Source organism: Kogia breviceps, chromosome X, assembly GCF_026419965.1.
Source record: "Kogia breviceps isolate mKogBre1 chromosome X, mKogBre1 haplotype 1, whole genome shotgun sequence".
Taxonomy (NCBI): Eukaryota; Metazoa; Chordata; class Mammalia; order Artiodactyla; family Physeteridae; genus Kogia; species Kogia breviceps.
In genome coordinates this window covers 95,376,808-95,396,393 of record NC_081330.1, presented here as the reverse complement: position 1 = coordinate 95,396,393, position 19,586 = coordinate 95,376,808, and the positions used below count along the sequence as shown (strand labels likewise).

Genomic DNA, 19,586 nt, shown 5'->3' with positions numbered 1-19,586 from the left:
TTTAAGAAGGTGCTAGGTTAGCTAACATCTAAATTCAGGGAAAGGGGAGAGCCCTGTGAAGACAAAGTCTGCTCCGAATGGTCCATCTTGGTGACTGCCCAGCCTTCAGTAATGCTTTGGCTGGGAGCTGCCTTTGTTTTGCATTTGAGACTCATTGGGAAGGAACCACTGGCAACTGATCTCATGTATACCTTCCCTGAGTCTTCTCTTGCCTCCTTTTTCTTTTCCAACTTGTCTGTGTCAAGGCTGGGGAAACCTTTCATTGTCTCCTTTTCACTCGTGAGATCCATCAAGAATAATTTAGGAGTCATTTTTGAGGACAGGCTGGGTGATCTATGAGTCATTTTTCTATGAGCCTAGGATACAATGGAGACCTGGAGATTAATAATTTAGTCACTGTCCTCTTCCAAAGAATCCCTTTGCCACAAATGCTGAGGTGACGAAGTCTCGGTGGTTTTAACTCTAAACATAACCCGTGGTTCAAAGTCTTATTTGTTTCAACTCTCAACAATTATATGATGGAAAGGAGAAAGTGGACTGGGGGTTGGTGGGTTGCCTCCAGAAACTCGCATGGGCAACAAAAGAGAAGCACTGTTAGCACATCCCCACGGTCGCAGAGAGCCAAGTCTCGTGATCTCATAGTCACGAAGGGGCCCTGCTTTCCGAAGACCGTTCAGCCAGAAAGTGTGCACTGATGTTCTGCAAATATTGCTCTGTGTGAGGGCACTTTTAGTTGCTTAAATTTCCTCTTTCATTTCAGCTTTGATTTCCATGTCAGTTAGATAAGTATGAAAATGGTACTTCTACCCATCAGCTGTTTTCCTTTCGGCATCAATATAGCCATGTCATTTTTGTAAAAAAATGAATGCAACTTTTTGGAAGGGTCTTTGACCTGGTAGTTTGTGAAGGATTAAAATATTTATAGGGGCTTCCCTGGTGGCGCAGTGGTTGAGGGTCCGCCTGACAATTCAGGGGACGAGGATTCATGCCCCGGTCCGGGAAGATCCCACATGCCGCGGAGCGGCTGGGCCCGTGAGCCATGGCCGCTGGGCCTGCGCGTCCGGAGCCTGTGCTCTGCAACGGGAGAGGCCACAACAGTGAGAGGCCCGTGTACCGCAAAAAAAAAAAAAAAAAGGAAAAAAATATATATTTATAGTCTGAAAACTAGCTGTGACTTCAATATAAAATTTCCATCTTCATTCAAACACTTTATCATAACCTGTCTTGTATCAGAACTAATCAAATATGGTCTGTCTCCCCCATTGGGGTGTCATCTCCCAGAGCGCAGGGGCCTTGTCTTGACAGCCTTATACCCTCCTAGGGAATAGCATATGTCCTGCAAATACCCCTTAAATGTTTTTGAATTAAATTCAAACCAAAGGGGAATTTTATTATTCGTTTAGCAGTTACCTCTAAAACTATATTCTGATTAAATGGTTAGCATACATTTTGGTTACTTTGCTTATTTCCCTTATTGTATTTATGTGAATGAGACCAAGGAAGGAAAATTGCCAGGCATCCTGGTTTAAACAAAGCTCCCTGAACACTCTATACCACCATCTAGTGGGAGGAAAATCTCCATGGTCATCAAGCTGGTTCCTACTTGAGGAAGAAACAGGATCTGTGTATAGAACAATGTCAATAGCAGCTGGCAGTTGAGGGGATGGGAGGGGGATGCGATGGGGGATATGTGTTTTCCTCTGATTAGCCACGTGCTCCTGAGGGTGGTTGCCTCTTTGCGCCTGGCGTAAGAGCAGAGGAAGCCTTCTTTGTGGTTTTGCGAACAAGCACATCATGACAAACCCTGGGTGCTGTTCTTGGCTGTGGCTCTATTTGTGAGCTAGTGATTTAGGCTGTGAGATATTCCCATCAGAACAATGCAGCTTTTAGAGGAGAAAAGTCACGGTTTTATTAGCATAAGTGTTACACACGCACACACACATGCACACACACTGCATTGTTTCACCCTCTTGCTGATTCCTGGTCCTGTACCACTTCCTTGGCGGCCCTTTGCTACAGTGTATTGCCTATGGCTCAAGAGAGTGTCCTTAATACAAAGCTGCACTTGGCCCTGCAGGAGGGGAGCCATGGACTGGCTGGTGATCACTGGGGCTTCTCATCCAAGTTGACTTTCTTCATTCATAAGCAGGACCGACAGTCAACGTTCTGAGGCCCCTGCACCAGTCAGATCCCTCCTTCCTTCAATTTTCTTTTATTTTTTTTGATTGTTTCTCCTTCCTTCCTTGCCTTGCCAGTTCTCTGAGCCAACCTGTGAGCTTCGTGTGGCCCCTTTTGCCTCTTCCAGGCACATCAGCACATCCACACTCAAATACGCACGCTTGAGGGCCCTGGCCTCGATCCCTGTTGGAAAGTGGCTCTTGAGAAAAATCAGAGAAAGCCCACTTAAGCCACTCGCCAAAGAGGATCCCCAGGGCTGGCCCAGCTGGTAGGCGGAGTTGACATCGGGCCATTTGTTATGAGTTGAAGGATGAGGCAACTCTCCGTACCATCCAGCCTACAATCTCTCTCCACTTGGCTCCTGAAACTCCCATATGAAGAGAGAAATATCATAATTTCTGAATTAAAAATCAGGACTTCATGGCTGACAAGTGATCAGAAAAACAGGGCAGAGCTATTTGGCCAAATCTGGAATGAATCTCCACTCAAACAGATCTCACCTCATAGCCCAGCTGAAATCACGGCGGAGGCTGGTTGCTTGGAACACTGTTGAGAAAGATTCTGGGGCCACATCTGGGTTTTGTGGGGGGAATAATGCAGGGATGTATTAGGAAGGTCTGAGATAGTCATGGGATGGGCTAGTGGGAGCATTACAAATATTGGCTTTACACACAAATGGTTTCTTGGAGGGCTACCAGTGAAATGCTATTAGCTGTTAACATGCTTACATGAATTAAATTATTAGATCAGCTGCCTGTCACCTCTCAGGGCTCTAAGGGAATAGAGTCACAGGATTGATGAAGTTTTTTTTTAATGACTTATTCTTCCTTTTTTTTTTATTAAGGTAAAATTTACATCACACAGAATTCACCATTTGGACCATTTTAAGGTGAACAATTCAGTGGCTTTTAGTACACTCACAAGGTTGTACAACTATCACCATTATCTAATTCCAGAATTTTTTCATCACCCCAAAAGATACCCTGTCTCCATTAAACAGTCACTCCTAATTCCCCCCTCCCCTCAGCCACTGGCAATCACTCATCTGCCTTTTGTCTCTGTGGATTTGCCTATCCTGGATATTTCCGATAAATGGAATCATACAATATTTGTCCTTTTGCATCTGGCTTCTTTCACTCAACACAATATTTTCAAGGTTCATCCATGTTGCAGCATGTATCATTTCTTTTAATGGCTCAATAGTATTCCACTGTATAAATATAACGTATTATGTGTGTTCATTCATCAGTTGATGGACCTTTGGGATTTTCACCTTTTGGCTATTATGAATAATAATGCTATAAACATTGACATACAAGTTTTTGTTTGAGCATTTGTTTTCATCTCTCTTGATTGGATGGGTGACTTTCTTTTCTCCCCATCTTTGGTGATGCTGGGTCCATTTGAAAGCACTTGATAGGTGAGTTTTGCTAAGAAGAAAAGAGCAGGAGTTTGGGTACTGCCTGGATAAGGTCTGGGAGGGAAAGGATACAGAGCACCTTGTGCTTGCTGTGGGATCCTAAGGGCAAAGGGTCTCTGGAAAGGACAGGAGGGTGAAAAGACGGTGCCATAATTGGATGGCAATGTCCTTGAGCTTGGTGGATGAAAGAAGCATGGGTTTGTCCAGAGTGTATAAAATGGCTGCTGATATTTTTCTGGTTTTTATAAGGAAAGGAAAACTCTCTGGTGGGGATGAAAAGACAGGCTAAGAGAGCCCCCCTCAAAAAAATGAAAAGAAAGAAAATGGTTATGACTTTGGCTGTGTCTAAACAAGGTGCTGTTAATGGATGCCTTTTTAGCAGAAAAAAGGAAAAGGAGGACCTTCAAGACGGTGGAAGAGTAAGACGTGGAGATCACCTTCCTCCCCCCAAATACATCAGAAATACACCTACATGTGGAACGACTCCTACAGAACACCCACTGAACGCTGGCAGAAGACCTCAGACCTTCCAAAAGGCAAGAAACTCCCCACGTACCTGGGTAGGGCCAAAGAAAAAAGAAAACACAGAGACAAAAGAATAGGGACGGGCCCTGCACCAGTGGGAGGGAGCTGTGAAGGAGGGAAGGTTTCCACACACTAGGAGGCCCTTCACTGGAGGAGACGGGGTAGGGGGGGGGGGGGGGAGGGGGGAAGCTTCAGAGCCACGGAGGACAGCGCAGCCACAGGGGTGCGGACGGCAAAGCGGAGAGATTCCCGCACAGAGGATCGGTGCCGACCGGCACTCACCAGCCTGAGAGGCTTGTCTGCTTACCCACCGAGATGGGTGAGGGCTGCGAGCCGAGGCTCGGGCTTCGGTCGGATCCCAGGAAGAGGACTGGGGTTGGCTGCGTGAACACAGCCTGAAGGGGGCTAGTGCGCCACGGCTAGCTGGAAGGGAGTCCGGGAAAAAGTCTGGAGCTGCCGAAGAGGCAAGAGAACATTGTGTTTCAGGGTGCGCGAGGAGAGGGGATTCCTTCCCTGTCTGCCAACAGAAGGCAGAGCACCGCCTAAACGAGCTCCAGTAATGGGCGTGAGTCGTGGCTATCGGCTTGGACACCAGAGACAGGCATGAAACTCTAATGCTGCTGCTGCAGCCACCAAGAATCCTGAGTGCAAGCACAGGTCACTATCCACCCCCCCCCCACCACCCCTGGGAGCCTGTGCAGCCCGCCACTGCCAGGGTCCCATGGTCCAGGGACAAATTCCCCGGGAGAAAACACGGTGTGCCTCAGGCTGTTGCAAAATCATGCTGGCCTCTGCCACAGCAGGCTCACCCTGCATTCCAATTATAACTACAATACCCCTCCCTCCCCGCGGCCTGAGTGAGCCAGAGCCCCCTAATCAGCTGCTGCTTTAACCCCGTCCTGTCTGGGTGAGAACAGATGCCTGAGGGCGACCTACACGCAGAGGCGGGGCCAAAACCAAAGCTGAACCCCAGGAGCTCTGCGAACAAAGAAGAGAAAGGGAAACTTCTCCATGCAGCCTCAGAAGCAGCAGATTAAATTCCCACAATCAACCTGATGTACCCTGCATCTGTGGAATACCTGAATAGACAACGAATCGTCCCCAAATTGGGCGGTGGACTTTGGGAGCAACTGTAGACTTGGGGTTTGCTGTCTGTGACTGATTTGTTTCTGATTTTTATATTTATCTTAGTTTAGTGTTTAGCACTTGTTATCATTGGTGGATTTGTTTATTGGTTTGGTTGCTCTCTTCTTTCTTAATTATTATTATTTTTTATTTTAATAATTTTTAAAATAAAAATTTATTATTATTATTTTTTTTCTTTCTTTTTTTCTTGCTTTTCTTCTGAGCCAAGTGGCTGACAAGGTCTTGATACTCTGGCCTTGTGTCAGGCATGAGCCTCTGAGGTGGGAGAGCCAAGTTCAGGACATTGGACCACCAGAGACCTCCCGGCCCCATGTAATATCAATCGTCAAGAGCTCTCCCAGAGACCTCCATCTCAACACGAAGACCCACCACCACCCAGCAGCCAGCAAGCTCCAGTGCTGGATGCCCCATGCCAAACAACTAGCAAGACAGGAACACAAGTGCACCCATTAGCAGAGAGGCTGCCTAAAATCATACTAAGTTCACAGATACCCCAAAACACACCACTGGCCATGGCCCTGCCCACCAGAAAGACAAGTTCCAGTGCCACCCACCAGAACACAGGCACCAGTCCCCTCCACCAGGAAGCCTACACAAGCCACTGAACCAACCTCACCCACTGGGGGCAGACACCAAAAACAACGGCAACTACGAACCTGCAGCCTGTGAAAAGCAGACCCCAAACACAGTAAGTTAAGCAAAATGAGAAGACAGAGATATACACAGCAGATGAAGGAGCAAGGTAAAAACCCACTAGACCAAACAAATGAAGAGGAAATAGGCTGTCTACCTGAAAAAGAATTCAAAGTAATGATAGTAAAGATGATCCAAAATCTTGGAAACAGAATGGAGAAAATACAAGAAACGTTTAACAAGGAACTAGAAGAACTAAAGAGCAAACAAACAATGATGAACAACAAAATAAATGAAATTAAAAATTCTCTAGAAGGGATCAATAGCAGAATAACTGAGGCAGAAGAATGGATAAGTGACCTGGAAGATAAAATAGTGGAAATAACTACTGCAGAGCAGAAGAAAGAAAAAAGAATGAAAAGCCTCAGAGACATCTGGAACAATATTAAATGCACCAACATTCGAATTATAGGGGTCCCAGAAGAAGAAGAGAAAAAGAAACGCTCTGAGAAAATATTTGAAGAGATTATAGTTGAACATTTCCCTAACACGAGAAAGGAAATAGTCAATCAAGTCCAGGAAGCCCAGAGAGTCCCATACACGATAAATCCAAGGAGAAAAATGCCAAGACACATATTAATGAAACTATCAAAAATTAAATACAAAGAAAAAATATTAAAAGCAGCAAGGGAAAAACAACAAATAACATACAAGGGAATCTCCATAAGGTTAACAGCTGATCTTTCAGCAGAAACTCTGCAAGCTAGAAGGGAGTGGCAGGACATATTTAAAGTGATGAAAGGGAAAAACCTACAACCAAGATTACTCTACTCAGCAAGGATCTCATTCAGATTTGATGAAGAAATTAAAACCTTTACAGACAAGCAAAAGGTAAGAGATTTCAGTACCACCAAACCAGCTTCACAACAAATGCTAAAGGAACTTCTCTAGGCAGGAAACACAAGAGAAGGAAAAGACGTACAAAAACAAACCCAAAACAATTAGGAAAATGGTAATAGGAACATACATATCGATAATTAGCTTAAATGTAAATGGATTAAATGCTCCAACCAAAAGACACAGACTGGGTGAACGGATACAAAAACAAGACCTGTATATATGCTGTCTACAAGAGACCAACTTCAGACTTAGGGACACATACAGACTGAAAGTGAGGGGATGGAAAAAGATACTCCATGCAAATGGAAATCAAAGAAAACTTGAGTAACAATTCTCATATCACACAGAATAGACATTAAAATAGAGACTATTACAAGAGAAAAAGAAGGACACTACATAATGATCAAGGGATCAATCCAAGAAGAAGATATAACAATTGTAAATATTTATGCACCCAACATAGGAGCACCTCAACACATAAGGCAATCGCTGATAGCCATAAAAGGAGAAATAGACAGTAATACAGTCATAATAGGAGACTTTAACACCCCACTTTCAACAATGGACAGATCATCCAAAATGAAAATAAATAAGGAAACACAGGCTGTAAATGATACATTAAACAAGATGGACTTAATTGATATTTGTAGGACATTCCATCCAAAAACAACAGAATACTCTTTTTTCTCAAGTGCTCATGGAACATTCTTCAGGATAGATCATATCTTGGGTAACAAATCAAGCCTTGGGAAATTTAAGGAAATTGAAATAGTATCAAGTATCTTTTCTGACCAGAATGCTATGAGACTAGATAACAATTACAGGAAAAAATCTGTAAGAAATACAAACACATGGAGGATAAACATACACTACTTAATAACCAAGAGATCACTGGAGAAATCAAAGAGGAAATAAAAAAATACCTAGAAACAAATGACAATGAAAACACGATGACCCAAAACCTATGGGAAGCTACAAAAGCAGTTCTAAGAGGGAAGTGTATAGCAATACAATCCTACCTCAAGAAAGAAGAAACATCTCAGATAAACAACCTAAACTTACACCTAAAGCAATTAGAGAAAGAAGACAAAAAATCCCCAAAGTTAGCAGAAGGAAAGAAATCATAAAGGTCAGATCTGAAATAAATGAAAAAGAAATGAAGGAAACAATAGCAAAGATCAATAAAACTAAAAGCAGCTTCTTTGAGAAGATAAACAAAATTGATAAACCATTAGCCAGACTCAGCAAGAAAAAAAGGGAGAAGACTCAAATCAATAGAATTAGAAATGAAAAAGGAGAAGTAACAACGACACTGCAGAAATACAAAGGATCATGAGAGATTACTACAAGCAACTATACCCAATAAAATGGACAACCTAGAAGAAATGGACAATTTCTTAGAAAAGCACAACCTTCTGAGACTGAACCAGGAAGAAACAGAAAATATAAACAGAGCAATAACAAGCACTGAAATTGAAACTGTGATTAAAAATCTTCCAACAAACAAAAGCCCAGGACCAGATGGCTTCACAGTGACTTCTACCAAACATTTAGAGAAGAGCTAACATCTATCCTTCTCAAACTCTTCCAGAATATAGCAGAGAGAGGAAAACTCCCAAACTCATTCTATGAGGCCACCATCACCCTGATACCAAAACCAGACAAAGATGTCACAAAAAAAGAAAACTACAGGTCAATATCACTGATGAACATAGGTGCAAAAGTCCTCAACAAAATACTAGCAAACAGAATCCAACAGCACATTAAAAGGATCATACACCATGATCAAGTGGGGTTTATCCCAGGAATGCAAGGATTCTTCAATAGACGCAAATCAATCAATGTGATACACCATATTAACAAATTGAAGGAGAAAAACTATATGATAATCTCAATAGATGCAGAAAAAGCTTTTGACAAAATTCAACACCGATGTATGATAAAAAACCCTCCAGAAAGTAAGCATAGAGGGAACTTACCTCAACATAATAAAGGCCATATATGAGAAACCCACAGCCAACCTCGTTCTCAATGGTGAAAAAACTGAAAACATTTCCACTAAGATCAGGAACAAGACAAGGTTGCCCACTCTCACAACTATTATTCAACATAGTTTTGGAAGTTTTAGCCACGGCAGTCAGAGAAGAAAAAGAAATAAAAGGAATCCAAATCAGCAAAGAAGAAGTAAAACTGTCACTGTTTGCAGAAGACATGATACTATACAGAAAGAATCCTAAAGATGCTACCAGAAAACCATTAGAGCTAATCAGTGAATTTGGTAAAATAGCAGGATACAAAAATGAATGCACAGAAATCTCTTGCATTCCTATACACTAATGATGAAAAATCTAAAAGGGAAATTAGGGAAACACTCCCATTTACCACTGCAACAAAAAGAATAAAATATCTAGGAATAAACCTACCTAAGGAGACAAAAGACCTGTATGCAGAAAACTATAAGACACTTATGAAAGAAATTAAAGACGATACAAAGATTTGGAGAGATATACCATGTTCCTGGATTGGAAGAATCAACATTGTGAAAATGACTATACTACCCAAAGCAATCTACAGATTCAATGCAGTCCCTATCAAACTACCAACGACATTTTTCACACAACTAGAAAAAAAAATTTCACAATTTGTATGGAAACACAAAAGACCCTGAATAGCCAAAGCAATCTTGAAAAAGAAAAACAGAGCTGGGGAATCAGACTCACTGACTTCAGACTATACTACAAAGCTACAGTAATCAAGACAGTATGATACTGGCACAAAAATAGGAATACAGATCAACAGAACAGGATAGAAAATCCAGAGATAAACCCACGCACATATGGTCATGTTATCATGGATAAAGGAGGCAAGAATACACAATGGAGAAAAGACAGCCTCTTCAATAAGTGGTGCTGGGAAAACTGGACAGCTACATGTAAAATAATGAAATTAGAACACTCCCTAACACTGTATACAAAAACAAATTCAAATGGATTAAAGACCTAAATGTAAGGCCAGACACTATAAAACTCTTAGGAGAAACATAGGCAGAACACTCTATGACAGACATCACAGCAAGACCCTTTTTGACCCACCTCCTGGAGAAATGGAAACAAAAACAAACAAATGGGACGTAATGAAACTTAAAAGTTTTTGCACAGCAAGGGAAACCATAAACAGGATGAAAAGACAACCCTCAGAATGGGAGAAAATATTTGCAGATGAAGCAACTGACAAAGGATTAATCTCCAAAATATACAAGTAGGTCATGCAGCTCCATATCAAAAAAACAAACAACCCAATTGAAAAATGGTCAGAAGATCTAAATAAACATTTCTCCAAAAAAATATACAGATTTCCAACAAACACATGAAAGGATGCTCAACATCAGTAATCATTAGAGAAATGCAAATCAAAACCACAGTGTGGTATCACCTCACACTGGTCAAAATGGTCATCATCAAAAAAATCTACAAACAATAAATGATGGAGAGGGTGTGGAGAAAGGGGAACCCTCTTGCACTGTTGGTGGGAATATAAATTGGTACAGCCACTATGGAGAACAGTATGGAGGTTCCTTAAAAATCTAAAAATAGAACTACCATATGACACAGCAATCCCACTACTGGGCCTATATCCTGAGAAAACCATAATTCAAAAAGAGTCATGTACCACAATGTTCATTGCAGCACTATTTATAATAGCCAGGACATGGAAGCAACCTAAGTGTCCATCGACAAATGAATGGATAAAGAAGATGTGGCACATATATACGATGGACTATCACTCAGCCATAAAAAGAAACGAAATTGAGTTATTTGTAGTGAGGTGGATGAACCTGGAGACTCTCATACAGAGTGAAGTAAGTCAGAAAGAGAAAAACAAATACCGTATGCTAACACATATATATGGAATCTGAAAAAAAAAGGTTTTGAAGAATCTAGGGGCAGGACAGGAATAAAGACACAGACACAGAGAATGGACTTGAGGACACAGGGAGGAGTAAGGGTAAGCTGAGACAAAGTGAGCGAGTGGCATGGACATATACACAATACCAAATGTAAAATAGATAGCTAGTGGGAAGCAACTGCATAGAACAGGGAGATCAGGTTGGTGCTTTGTGACCACCTAGAAGGGTGGGATAGGAAGGGTGGGAGGGAGACGCAAGTGGGAGGGGATATGGGGATACATGTATACATATAGCAGATTTCTTTGTTATACAGCAGAAACTAACACAACATTCGAAAGCAATTATACTCTAACAAAGATGTTAAAAAAAGAAAAGGAAAGAACGAAAGCTTGTTTAGCTGTATGTCAATGCACGATGACAAAGTTGGTAGAGCAAGTTTTAGCACAAGAAATTGAAGAAAGGGATCCACTTATTACAACAACACTGCCATACATTTCTATGGTGATGGACTTTTTCTAAAACATCTTCATATCTACAAGGATGAATGAATCCGGTAAAGCAGGCACTATTTGCTGCCTTTTGAGAAACAGGGAATCAAGGCACCCAGTACAGTGTCTGGTGATAGTAGGCATTCAATTAGGATTTCTTTACTAAGTGAAGTAGAGTCATATGAAATCAAAGAATGTCAGAACTTGGAGGGCCTTTGAGATGATCCAGATGCCTCCCCCCAGCACAGTTTCGGAGGAGGAATGTCAGGGAAGAGTGAGGAAGTCCTAGACTTAAATGCAAGGTCAACTGGTCAGTGAGTGAAGGATCCAAGTCAATAGTCTGTCCTTTGTTCCCATACAGGCTGTTATCATAACTTCCACTACAACACTTTGTGGTGGTTTGTGTTCTTGTCTGTCCTCACCACTGGGCCACATGATCCTGGGGGACAGAGCTTGTGTCTGATTCATCTTTGTCACATGGATGAACAGGAACCAGAAGCTCTCTGCTCTTCCTGGGTCTCTGAGCACCTTTCTGTTCTGCCACAGCTGTTAGTGGCAGAGTCAGGACTCAACCACAGTTTCTAGACCCCAGGGATCTTTTGCCCCTACCACAATGTCTATACTCATCAAGGTAGGTGGCATTAGATGTACTGGGCAGGTTGCTTTGGACTTCTTAGGCCTCCTGGGATAATCCCCACTGTATTATGGAAGTGTCTAGAAAATGAAGGAAAAAGGGAGTCTTCCTTAGTTCAAAGCCCAAGGCCAGTTTAGCCACTTTCTGTGGAATCTCAAGTGTATCTTGTGCACCAGGATGTTCTGTCCTTTGGTACATTTGCTAGGTCCCAGGTGGAGGTAGTCCAGGGCTGGTGCCTTGGGGGAACTGTGCCTGTCAGCGTGGGACCAGACAGCAATGGGGGTAGGAATAAGTGATGGGATTTTCAAGGGGTTCTGAAACAAACCCTTGCGTATCTTGTTTTGCTCTTCCTGGGGCCTTCTATTTGTTCCTGAGCATGTATTGGAGGCAAAGCAGAGGAGGTCTCATATTGGTCCTTCCCATGCCTCAGTTATTAGTTGTGGTCAGCCTGAGAATGGCAGATGGTGGGTACCCAGGCCAGTGCATGGAGGCTCTGTCTGCAGGCACAGAAAGAGAGGCACAGGGGCATTACACCTAGGGTGTGTACCATGGTGTGGGCTTTGATATCTGTCCTCTGTCTTCTGGTTCTGCCTAGTATTGAGCAGCTCCCATAAGGTTCTTCCCACCTGAGCCTCCACTTCCAGTTTCCCACACCAACTCCAAGACCCCTAGGCTGGGTCCTGCCACCACCTCCCCAACCTGGCAATAGTTTGACTTCCTCTGGCTTATTTTCTCCCCACTCCATGCCAGTGAGATTCATAAAGTGCAGAGTGCAAAAGGACCACATTGGAAAGCTCAATATCAGATGATGGCCATGTCACCAGCAGCTCAATTCCTCTTGATTTCAAGGCAGTTTCCACACAACTTTAGAGTAAAGCCACATGGTCTTAACATGTGGTCGAGATATGCAGGGACCAGTGATTCTGCTTTGTTCTGGGTTGCTCATCTCGAAGAGACCAAAGGGAAGGTCTCTTAGTGCTCAGAAGTTACCCAGTCAGCCTTATGTGTCCATATGAAGGGGCTAGTGGCCTGGGGAGTTCAAGAAACAGACTTGGCGTGTCCCTGAGGGATGCCAAATCCTCCAGCCTCATCATGACAGGGAGACTGAGGTGAGTCTCTCCTCTCGTATCTTTGCTGAAGGTGAGCAGCTCCTCAATCCTTTGAGGCGGCATCTTCTGTCCCAAGGGGCCAGCTGGATGTGTGTGGAGTTACATGACTGTGCTGGTTCGGATGAAAAACACGATACCAGTGGCGATAGTGCAGGAGGGGACCAATGCAGGAGAAGATGGCACTGGAAACGTGCTGAAGTTCTGAAGGCAGCCTACTCGTGGGAGTGGGTGGGAGCTCTCACATGGGAGGAGGAGGTGTGTTATCAGAGTCTGCTTTTGCAGTGACTCAGGTTTGGTTCTTCTTTAGGGTGGGAGATCAAAGAGGAAGCTGATTTTCAAAGTGGGGTCTCTGGATCATGAAACGGGATGCGTATGGGAGCGTCTAAGAACGGTCACCGTTTAGGGGTTGGCAAACATTGTGGTGAGGGGGGGAAGGCTGGTGAGGGTCATCCGGCCTTCAGACCAGAGGTGAGGGCTAGGAACTGTTTCCCAAAGAGTCGCTGAGGGTCATATCAGAGAGAATGGAGAATGACAATGGGAAGGGTTCCTATAACTAAACCTGTTTAGTTCCTGTCTTGTCACAAGCCATGCTGTTTCATGACATTGTTTTGTCCCACTTTAGACAGACTACAATTCCTTTCGCCCAGACTGAGATGTGAGCTGGGAATGGATTCTGCACCCTCTCCCCACCCCCCGCGGCCAGGACTCTCACCTGCACCAGGTCCGGTGTGAGGCGCTTGGCCTGCAGCCATTTCTGGAACCTCCCTGTTTTCCGCAGGACGCGCTCAATGCTGCAGGTCTTTGGGGCAGCTGCGGAGGCACAGATTCTCTTGTCTGAGATCTCGTTTTGGTGTTTGCTGAGCAGCCTTGAGATCTCCACGGGGCGCCAGGTTTTGAAATCATCCGAATAATTTACAGGGTAAGAAGGCAAGTCGTCGGGAGACAGTCCAACGTGTGAGGCCAGCCAGTTGTCAGACCTGAAAGAATAGCCCTTTAGGGATCAGCCTGGGAGCTGGAGAGAGGGGGAAGGGACTAAGCAGGGACCAGCCACACTGCCTGAGCCAGCAGAGCCCGGGGACAGGGAGATGGGGGAGAACATCTGTTCTGATCCATTTCTTCTCCTTAGACTGAGAAGCTCCAAGCTCTTCCCGTGAGAGGACTATTTGTGTTTCCTCAAGCTTAGGGAAGTGTATATGTGATGTCAGAAAAGGTGAGGGATCTGCATACCCAAAGCAAACTTTTATCTTCTTCATCCAAATGGTGCAGAAATACTAGCCATGGCTTTCTGAACTTCTACTCCACGTGAAGGCAGCAGCTTTACACCTGCTGGTACCTTTGATTCTCCTAATAACCCATCCCCACTTTATAAATGTGGAAACTGAGGCTTGTGGAGCTTAAGTGCCTTGCAAGGTCAGATAATATGTTGCTAAGCAGGGATGCAAACTCAGGGCTGTCTGTCAGAAAAACCCATGATCTTTCTGCTTCGCTACACTGGTTCTAGCAACGGCCCACTCTGTGAACAACGGCTGGGTCTTGAAACCACAGTTCTTGAAGAGGTTTTGGTCCTGCACTGGGGAGGGCACTGCCTCTTCATATCCAACCCCCCAAAAGCCCCATCAATTTTGCTTTCCGTCCACAGATAAGTTATCAGTAGCAACCAAGTGTCAGGGAACAGTGGCTGCTAAAGGGTCACCAAATTCAAAGCTATGTGGGATCCAGGAGGTGTGTGATTCCACACAGTGGAATCCTCCCCAGGGGAGAGGCACTGGCCTATTACCATCTGCTGGTTTTCTAGGCACCACCTTGACCCTTTTCTCTAGTCATTCCTCCAGCTGTGTGCCGACAGTTCCAACAGGGAAGAATGTTCAATCTCCCTCTGATCAATGTATGAAAAAGTACTATGAAAATGTGTCTCTTCATTATTATTAATAATTGAGGGTTATACTGCAAATGAAAATTAGGCTTATATGTTATATATTTAATTTCTTTTTAAAAAAATTTATTTTATTGTAGTATAGTTGATTTACAATGTTGTGTTAATTTCTGCTGTACAGCAAAGTGATTCAGTTATACATATATATATATATATATATTCTTTTCCATATTCTTTTCTATTATGGTTCATCACAGGATATTGAATATAGTTCCCTGTGCTATACGGTAGGACCTTGTTGTTTTTAATTTAATTTCAATAAGAATCTTTAAATTCTTATTAGTGGGCGTTACTGGGCAACCTCATGATAATGAGTTTTGGAGGAACTAGCTCCAAACCCTACATTGTATTGTTTTCTCACTTATATGATACAGTTACCTCTTAGGGTAACTAAGACTCTTAGACTGAAAGCTTTTCAAAGAAGGTGCTCTAAGAAACTTTCAGTAAGTACCTTCTGCAATGCAGGACCATTCAAACTGCAGTGGAAGTAGGCACAAAGAATTCCATTCAAGGACATTGCCACAGATCTGTTTAAAAAGACCAGACACTGAAAACTTGCAAGGAATGAACTCTTGGAATTTTTAGGACAACCATGGGAAATGATCCTCCCCACTGGGAGAATAAGGAAGGGCCTAGGCCCCCCAGGCAGGCCTGTTTCCTGTAGCTACTCTTGTTCATGGGGGTTCAAACCACCCCTCCCCCAAGGGCCTGTGACTAAGGATTTACAACTAGGTGGCTCTCTTAGGTAACAATAACAGTGATACACATTTATGAATCACTTCAGCGGTCACTTTGATGAACACTTTATGTGCATTAAATCAGTTAAACCTTTCAACAAACCTATGAGGTCAGCACTGCTGTTACCATGCAGATGAGGAAACTGAGGCACAGAGAAGTTCAGTGATTTGCTCCAAGTCACACAGCCAGGAACTGGAGGAAGTAGCTTTCAGGGCTCCAGAGTTTGTGCTCTAAACCACTTTGCTGCTACTTAGTCCTCTATCATCTATTTTATGAATTTGTGCTTGGTAAAAGATGGGTAACATTATTAGGAGTTATAGCTAGCAGGGTCCTTAAAGATGATTTTGTCCCTGTCCCTCTTCCATCATATATATATATATATATATATAAAATTCTTTTCCAGATTCTCTTTCCTTATATGTTATTAGTTCCCTGAGCTAACAAGTAGGTCCTTGTTTGTTATCTATTTTGTTTAACATCTTTATTGGAGTATAACTGCTTTACAATGGTGTGTTAGTTTCTGCTTTATAACAAAGTGAATCAGCTATACATATACATATATCCCCATATCTCCTCCCTCTTGCGTCTCCCTCCCATCCTCCCTATCCCACCCCTCTAGGCAGACACAAAGCACCGAGCTGATCTCCCTGTGCTATGCAGCTGCTTCCCACTAGCTATCTAGTTTACATTTGGTAGCATATATATCCATGCTGCTCTCTCACTTTGCCCATTATATTTTGAGGATGAGAAAATTGAAGATGACTTGTCTGAAGAATCATAGAAAATTAGTGGCAGGGGAGGACAGATCTCAGGGGGCTTTTTCTCCCAGTTTGTGGGGATGGCATGAGGAGGGATGCCCTACCCTGTGGGATAACCTCATTGTCTTCTTTTTCTGTCCCCACCTTCTGAGGAAGCTCTACTGAGAGGGCAACACTGACTTGGCAGGTGACTGTAATGGATCCCGGTGCATGTCCAGCCATGGCTTGAGGTGTCTCATGAGGACCAACTGAGGACAAATAAACAGGTTTACAGGCCACACTTCTCCCCCTTTCCAAATGGTAATAACTTTAGGATGCTGAATGGGAAAACAATGAATATTCTTACAACTTTGATTACCTACTTTATTGAACTGAAGAATGTCAGTGAGAAAATGGGCCCTGCTGTTTATTCACTAAAATGTTAATATCCTAGAATTTAGAAAACCACAAAATAGAGGCAGAGTTCTAATCTTCCTTCTGAACTGACTTCATGGGCATGTTTGTAGTGAGCTTGGACGAGTTCCTCACTGGGTTAAAAGATGTTGGACAAGCAAGATCATAGTTTCCCAGAGCTGGAAGGAAGAATAAATGTCATGTGGTCCCATCCCTGCAAGCCCTTCAACATGGAGAGCAGGCTGGGGGTGTAGGGGAGAGTGACAACATTGGAATGAGAATGTATATTTCTTGTACTTGCATCCAGTCAAACACTAAGTTTGTAGCCACGCCTTCCTAAATATTTCGTGCCTCTCTTACCTCTTCTCCATCCCTCAGGACACTTAAAACATCCAGCCTCTTTCCAAAGCTCTCAGGATACAGTTCATACTTCTTAGAGCAGTTCACAATGCTCTTCCTAAGCTCCCCTTACAAGCTTGCTTTGGTCTCACCAAACCACTGACCCTCCTTGGCTAAGTCGTATTGTTTTGGGCCTCTGAGCCTCCACTCACCTTGTGATATGCTGATCCCTTTATCTGAGACACTTTCTCTTTCTTCCCTGGAGAATCCCTACCCAACCCATTAAAACCCAGACAGGTATCATCTCTTCTGATTCTCACTCCCTCATCCCCCCAGTCTGAGAAAGGTTCCCTCCCACGTGCTCCCATGACATCCTGTGTAGGACATTTTGTATAGTCCTCATACTCTGCTTTAATCATTGGTTCATGTCTCTGTCTTCCTTCAGGGCAAGGACTGGGCCTCCTTCAACTTTGTAACTAAGTGCCTAGCAGAGTGCTTGGTTCCAAGTTAGTGCCCAATAATTTTAGTTGGATGGATGGATGGATGGTTGGATGGGTATTTGAATGAACAGATGGTTAAGTGAGTAGAGGAATACACGGAGGGCTGGATGAATGGGGTGCACAGAGTGAAGGTTGGGTGGAAGAATGCCTGGAGGGATGCTTGGATGAATGGGTGAATGGATGGATGGATGGGTACGTGTATGGATGATTGAATGTGTAGCCGGATATTTTTGCCATAAGCTCTGGGACCCTGAAGCTCCCAAGACCTCTGAATTCATTTGAGGAAGTGAGTTAAAGCAGTAATTACTATCACCTTCTGAGGTGAAGGAGAAAGACAAGGGCAAGGGAGAAGGGAAGGCAAAATAAAACAATGATTTACTTATTTTGCTGTGAATCCTCCACAACTCAGAAGTATTTAAACATTCTTTAAGACTTTGGGAATGGGGGGTGAGGATGTAAGGCCATGTGGGTACAGTAAGGAAGGCAAGGTAAGACGTCCATCCTCATAAGAGCCTAGGAATCCTTAGGAGTGATTCTGATCAGAAATACTGTCATTAAGTACCCCGTACCCCACACTTTCACCACACCTGTTACTTGCACATATGCAAATACTGATCAATCCGATCCTGGTAGAACTTGCCAGTTTGGGTGGTCACTTAGGATTTTATATATAGGGACATATTCAGTAGAAAGAATATGTAAATCAGGTTGACTCATTTTTCTAGGTTCCCTTAGCTTTTTCATTCATGATTTGAAAGTCAGCATGTAATGCATGGAAGACTGGTACTGAAAACATTCTAATGGTCAAAGATCATTGGTTGTGTATGGGAAGCATCAGATTCATCATTACCATTCTTGCCAAAGAAAAGATAGGGAAAGAAGGAAAGGTGACATCCTTCCACCAATCATGTGTCTTCAGCCTACCCAGCCAGCCCGGGGAGCTCACCCTCTGTTTGTTGCTGAACAACAAGCATTGTCCAATCCTTATTGAGGACCAGGACTGGAGTACTAATGCTTTCCTGGCTATAGCATTTCAGCCTAACACCTGAAAGTTTTGGATGGGCTTTCTCCTAAGGTAGCATTATGATCAGTTTTAAAAGTGGAGAAATGTTTGGAGATGAACAAAAACAAGATGAGCAAACACACCATTGGAAAGAGAGGCAAAGGATGTGAACTTGTAGGCAATTTGTCAAAGAAGAAATACAAATGGGCAAGAAGCCTGAAAAAAGGGCTCAACTGAGAAGAAATCCATAATAAAAATAATAGTAATAGTAAACATTTCTGAGTGTGCAAAAAGTAAACTCTATAGGTAGAAGTCTCCATTTGGAGATATATATATATATATATATAAATCCTAAAAATTCACTGTATTTTTTGACCCAGAAATTTCACCTTTACGAATTTGTTACAGGAATTAATCACTGATATGCATAAAAGTCTAGCCACAGGGATGTTCAACACAGCACTGCTTATAATAATGAAAAGTGAAAAAAAACACCTGGTTATCCCGCAATAGTTGATTAGTTAAATAAATTATAGTTGATTGATGCAATCGAATACCATGAAACGACTAAAAATAAAATTGTGGAGAAGAATAGTTAATGTGGAAAGGTGTTCCGATACATGGTTAAATAAAAGTTTCCAAAAGAGTATGCATAGTATGATCACATTTTTGTTGAAAAAATTTTAATCCATACTTAGAAAAAAGGTGGTAAGGATCATATACCAAAATGTTAACTAAACGCTGATCTCTTGGTGAGGAATTGTCTGTGATTTTTATTTTGTGCTTTCTTTAATCAATATTTCCTGAAAATTCTAAAATAAAGAGATATCACTTTTAAAATAAGGAAAATACTATTTACAATGTAGAGAAAAGGACTATAAACAATTCTACGTTCCCAGAGCCACTCACTACCTCTCGCTGCTTCCTTGCACTGAGGATGTGATTTCTCAACGTGAAGCATTCCAAACCTCAACCTGCCCTG

General features: G+C 42.9%; 1 protein-coding gene across 1 annotated transcript in view; it reads right to left on the bottom strand.

Annotated features, from left to right (window-relative positions):
- Nucleotides 1–19,586, bottom strand: part of DIPK2B (divergent protein kinase domain 2B) — a 51,710-nt gene that overhangs the window by 29,402 nt on the left and 2,722 nt on the right. Inside the window, exon 2 of the mRNA XM_059050601.2 lies at nt 13,653–13,917. Coding sequence (XP_058906584.1) covers nt 13,653–13,917 — 265 coding nt within the window. The remainder of the gene's footprint in view (nt 1–13,652; nt 13,918–19,586) is intronic.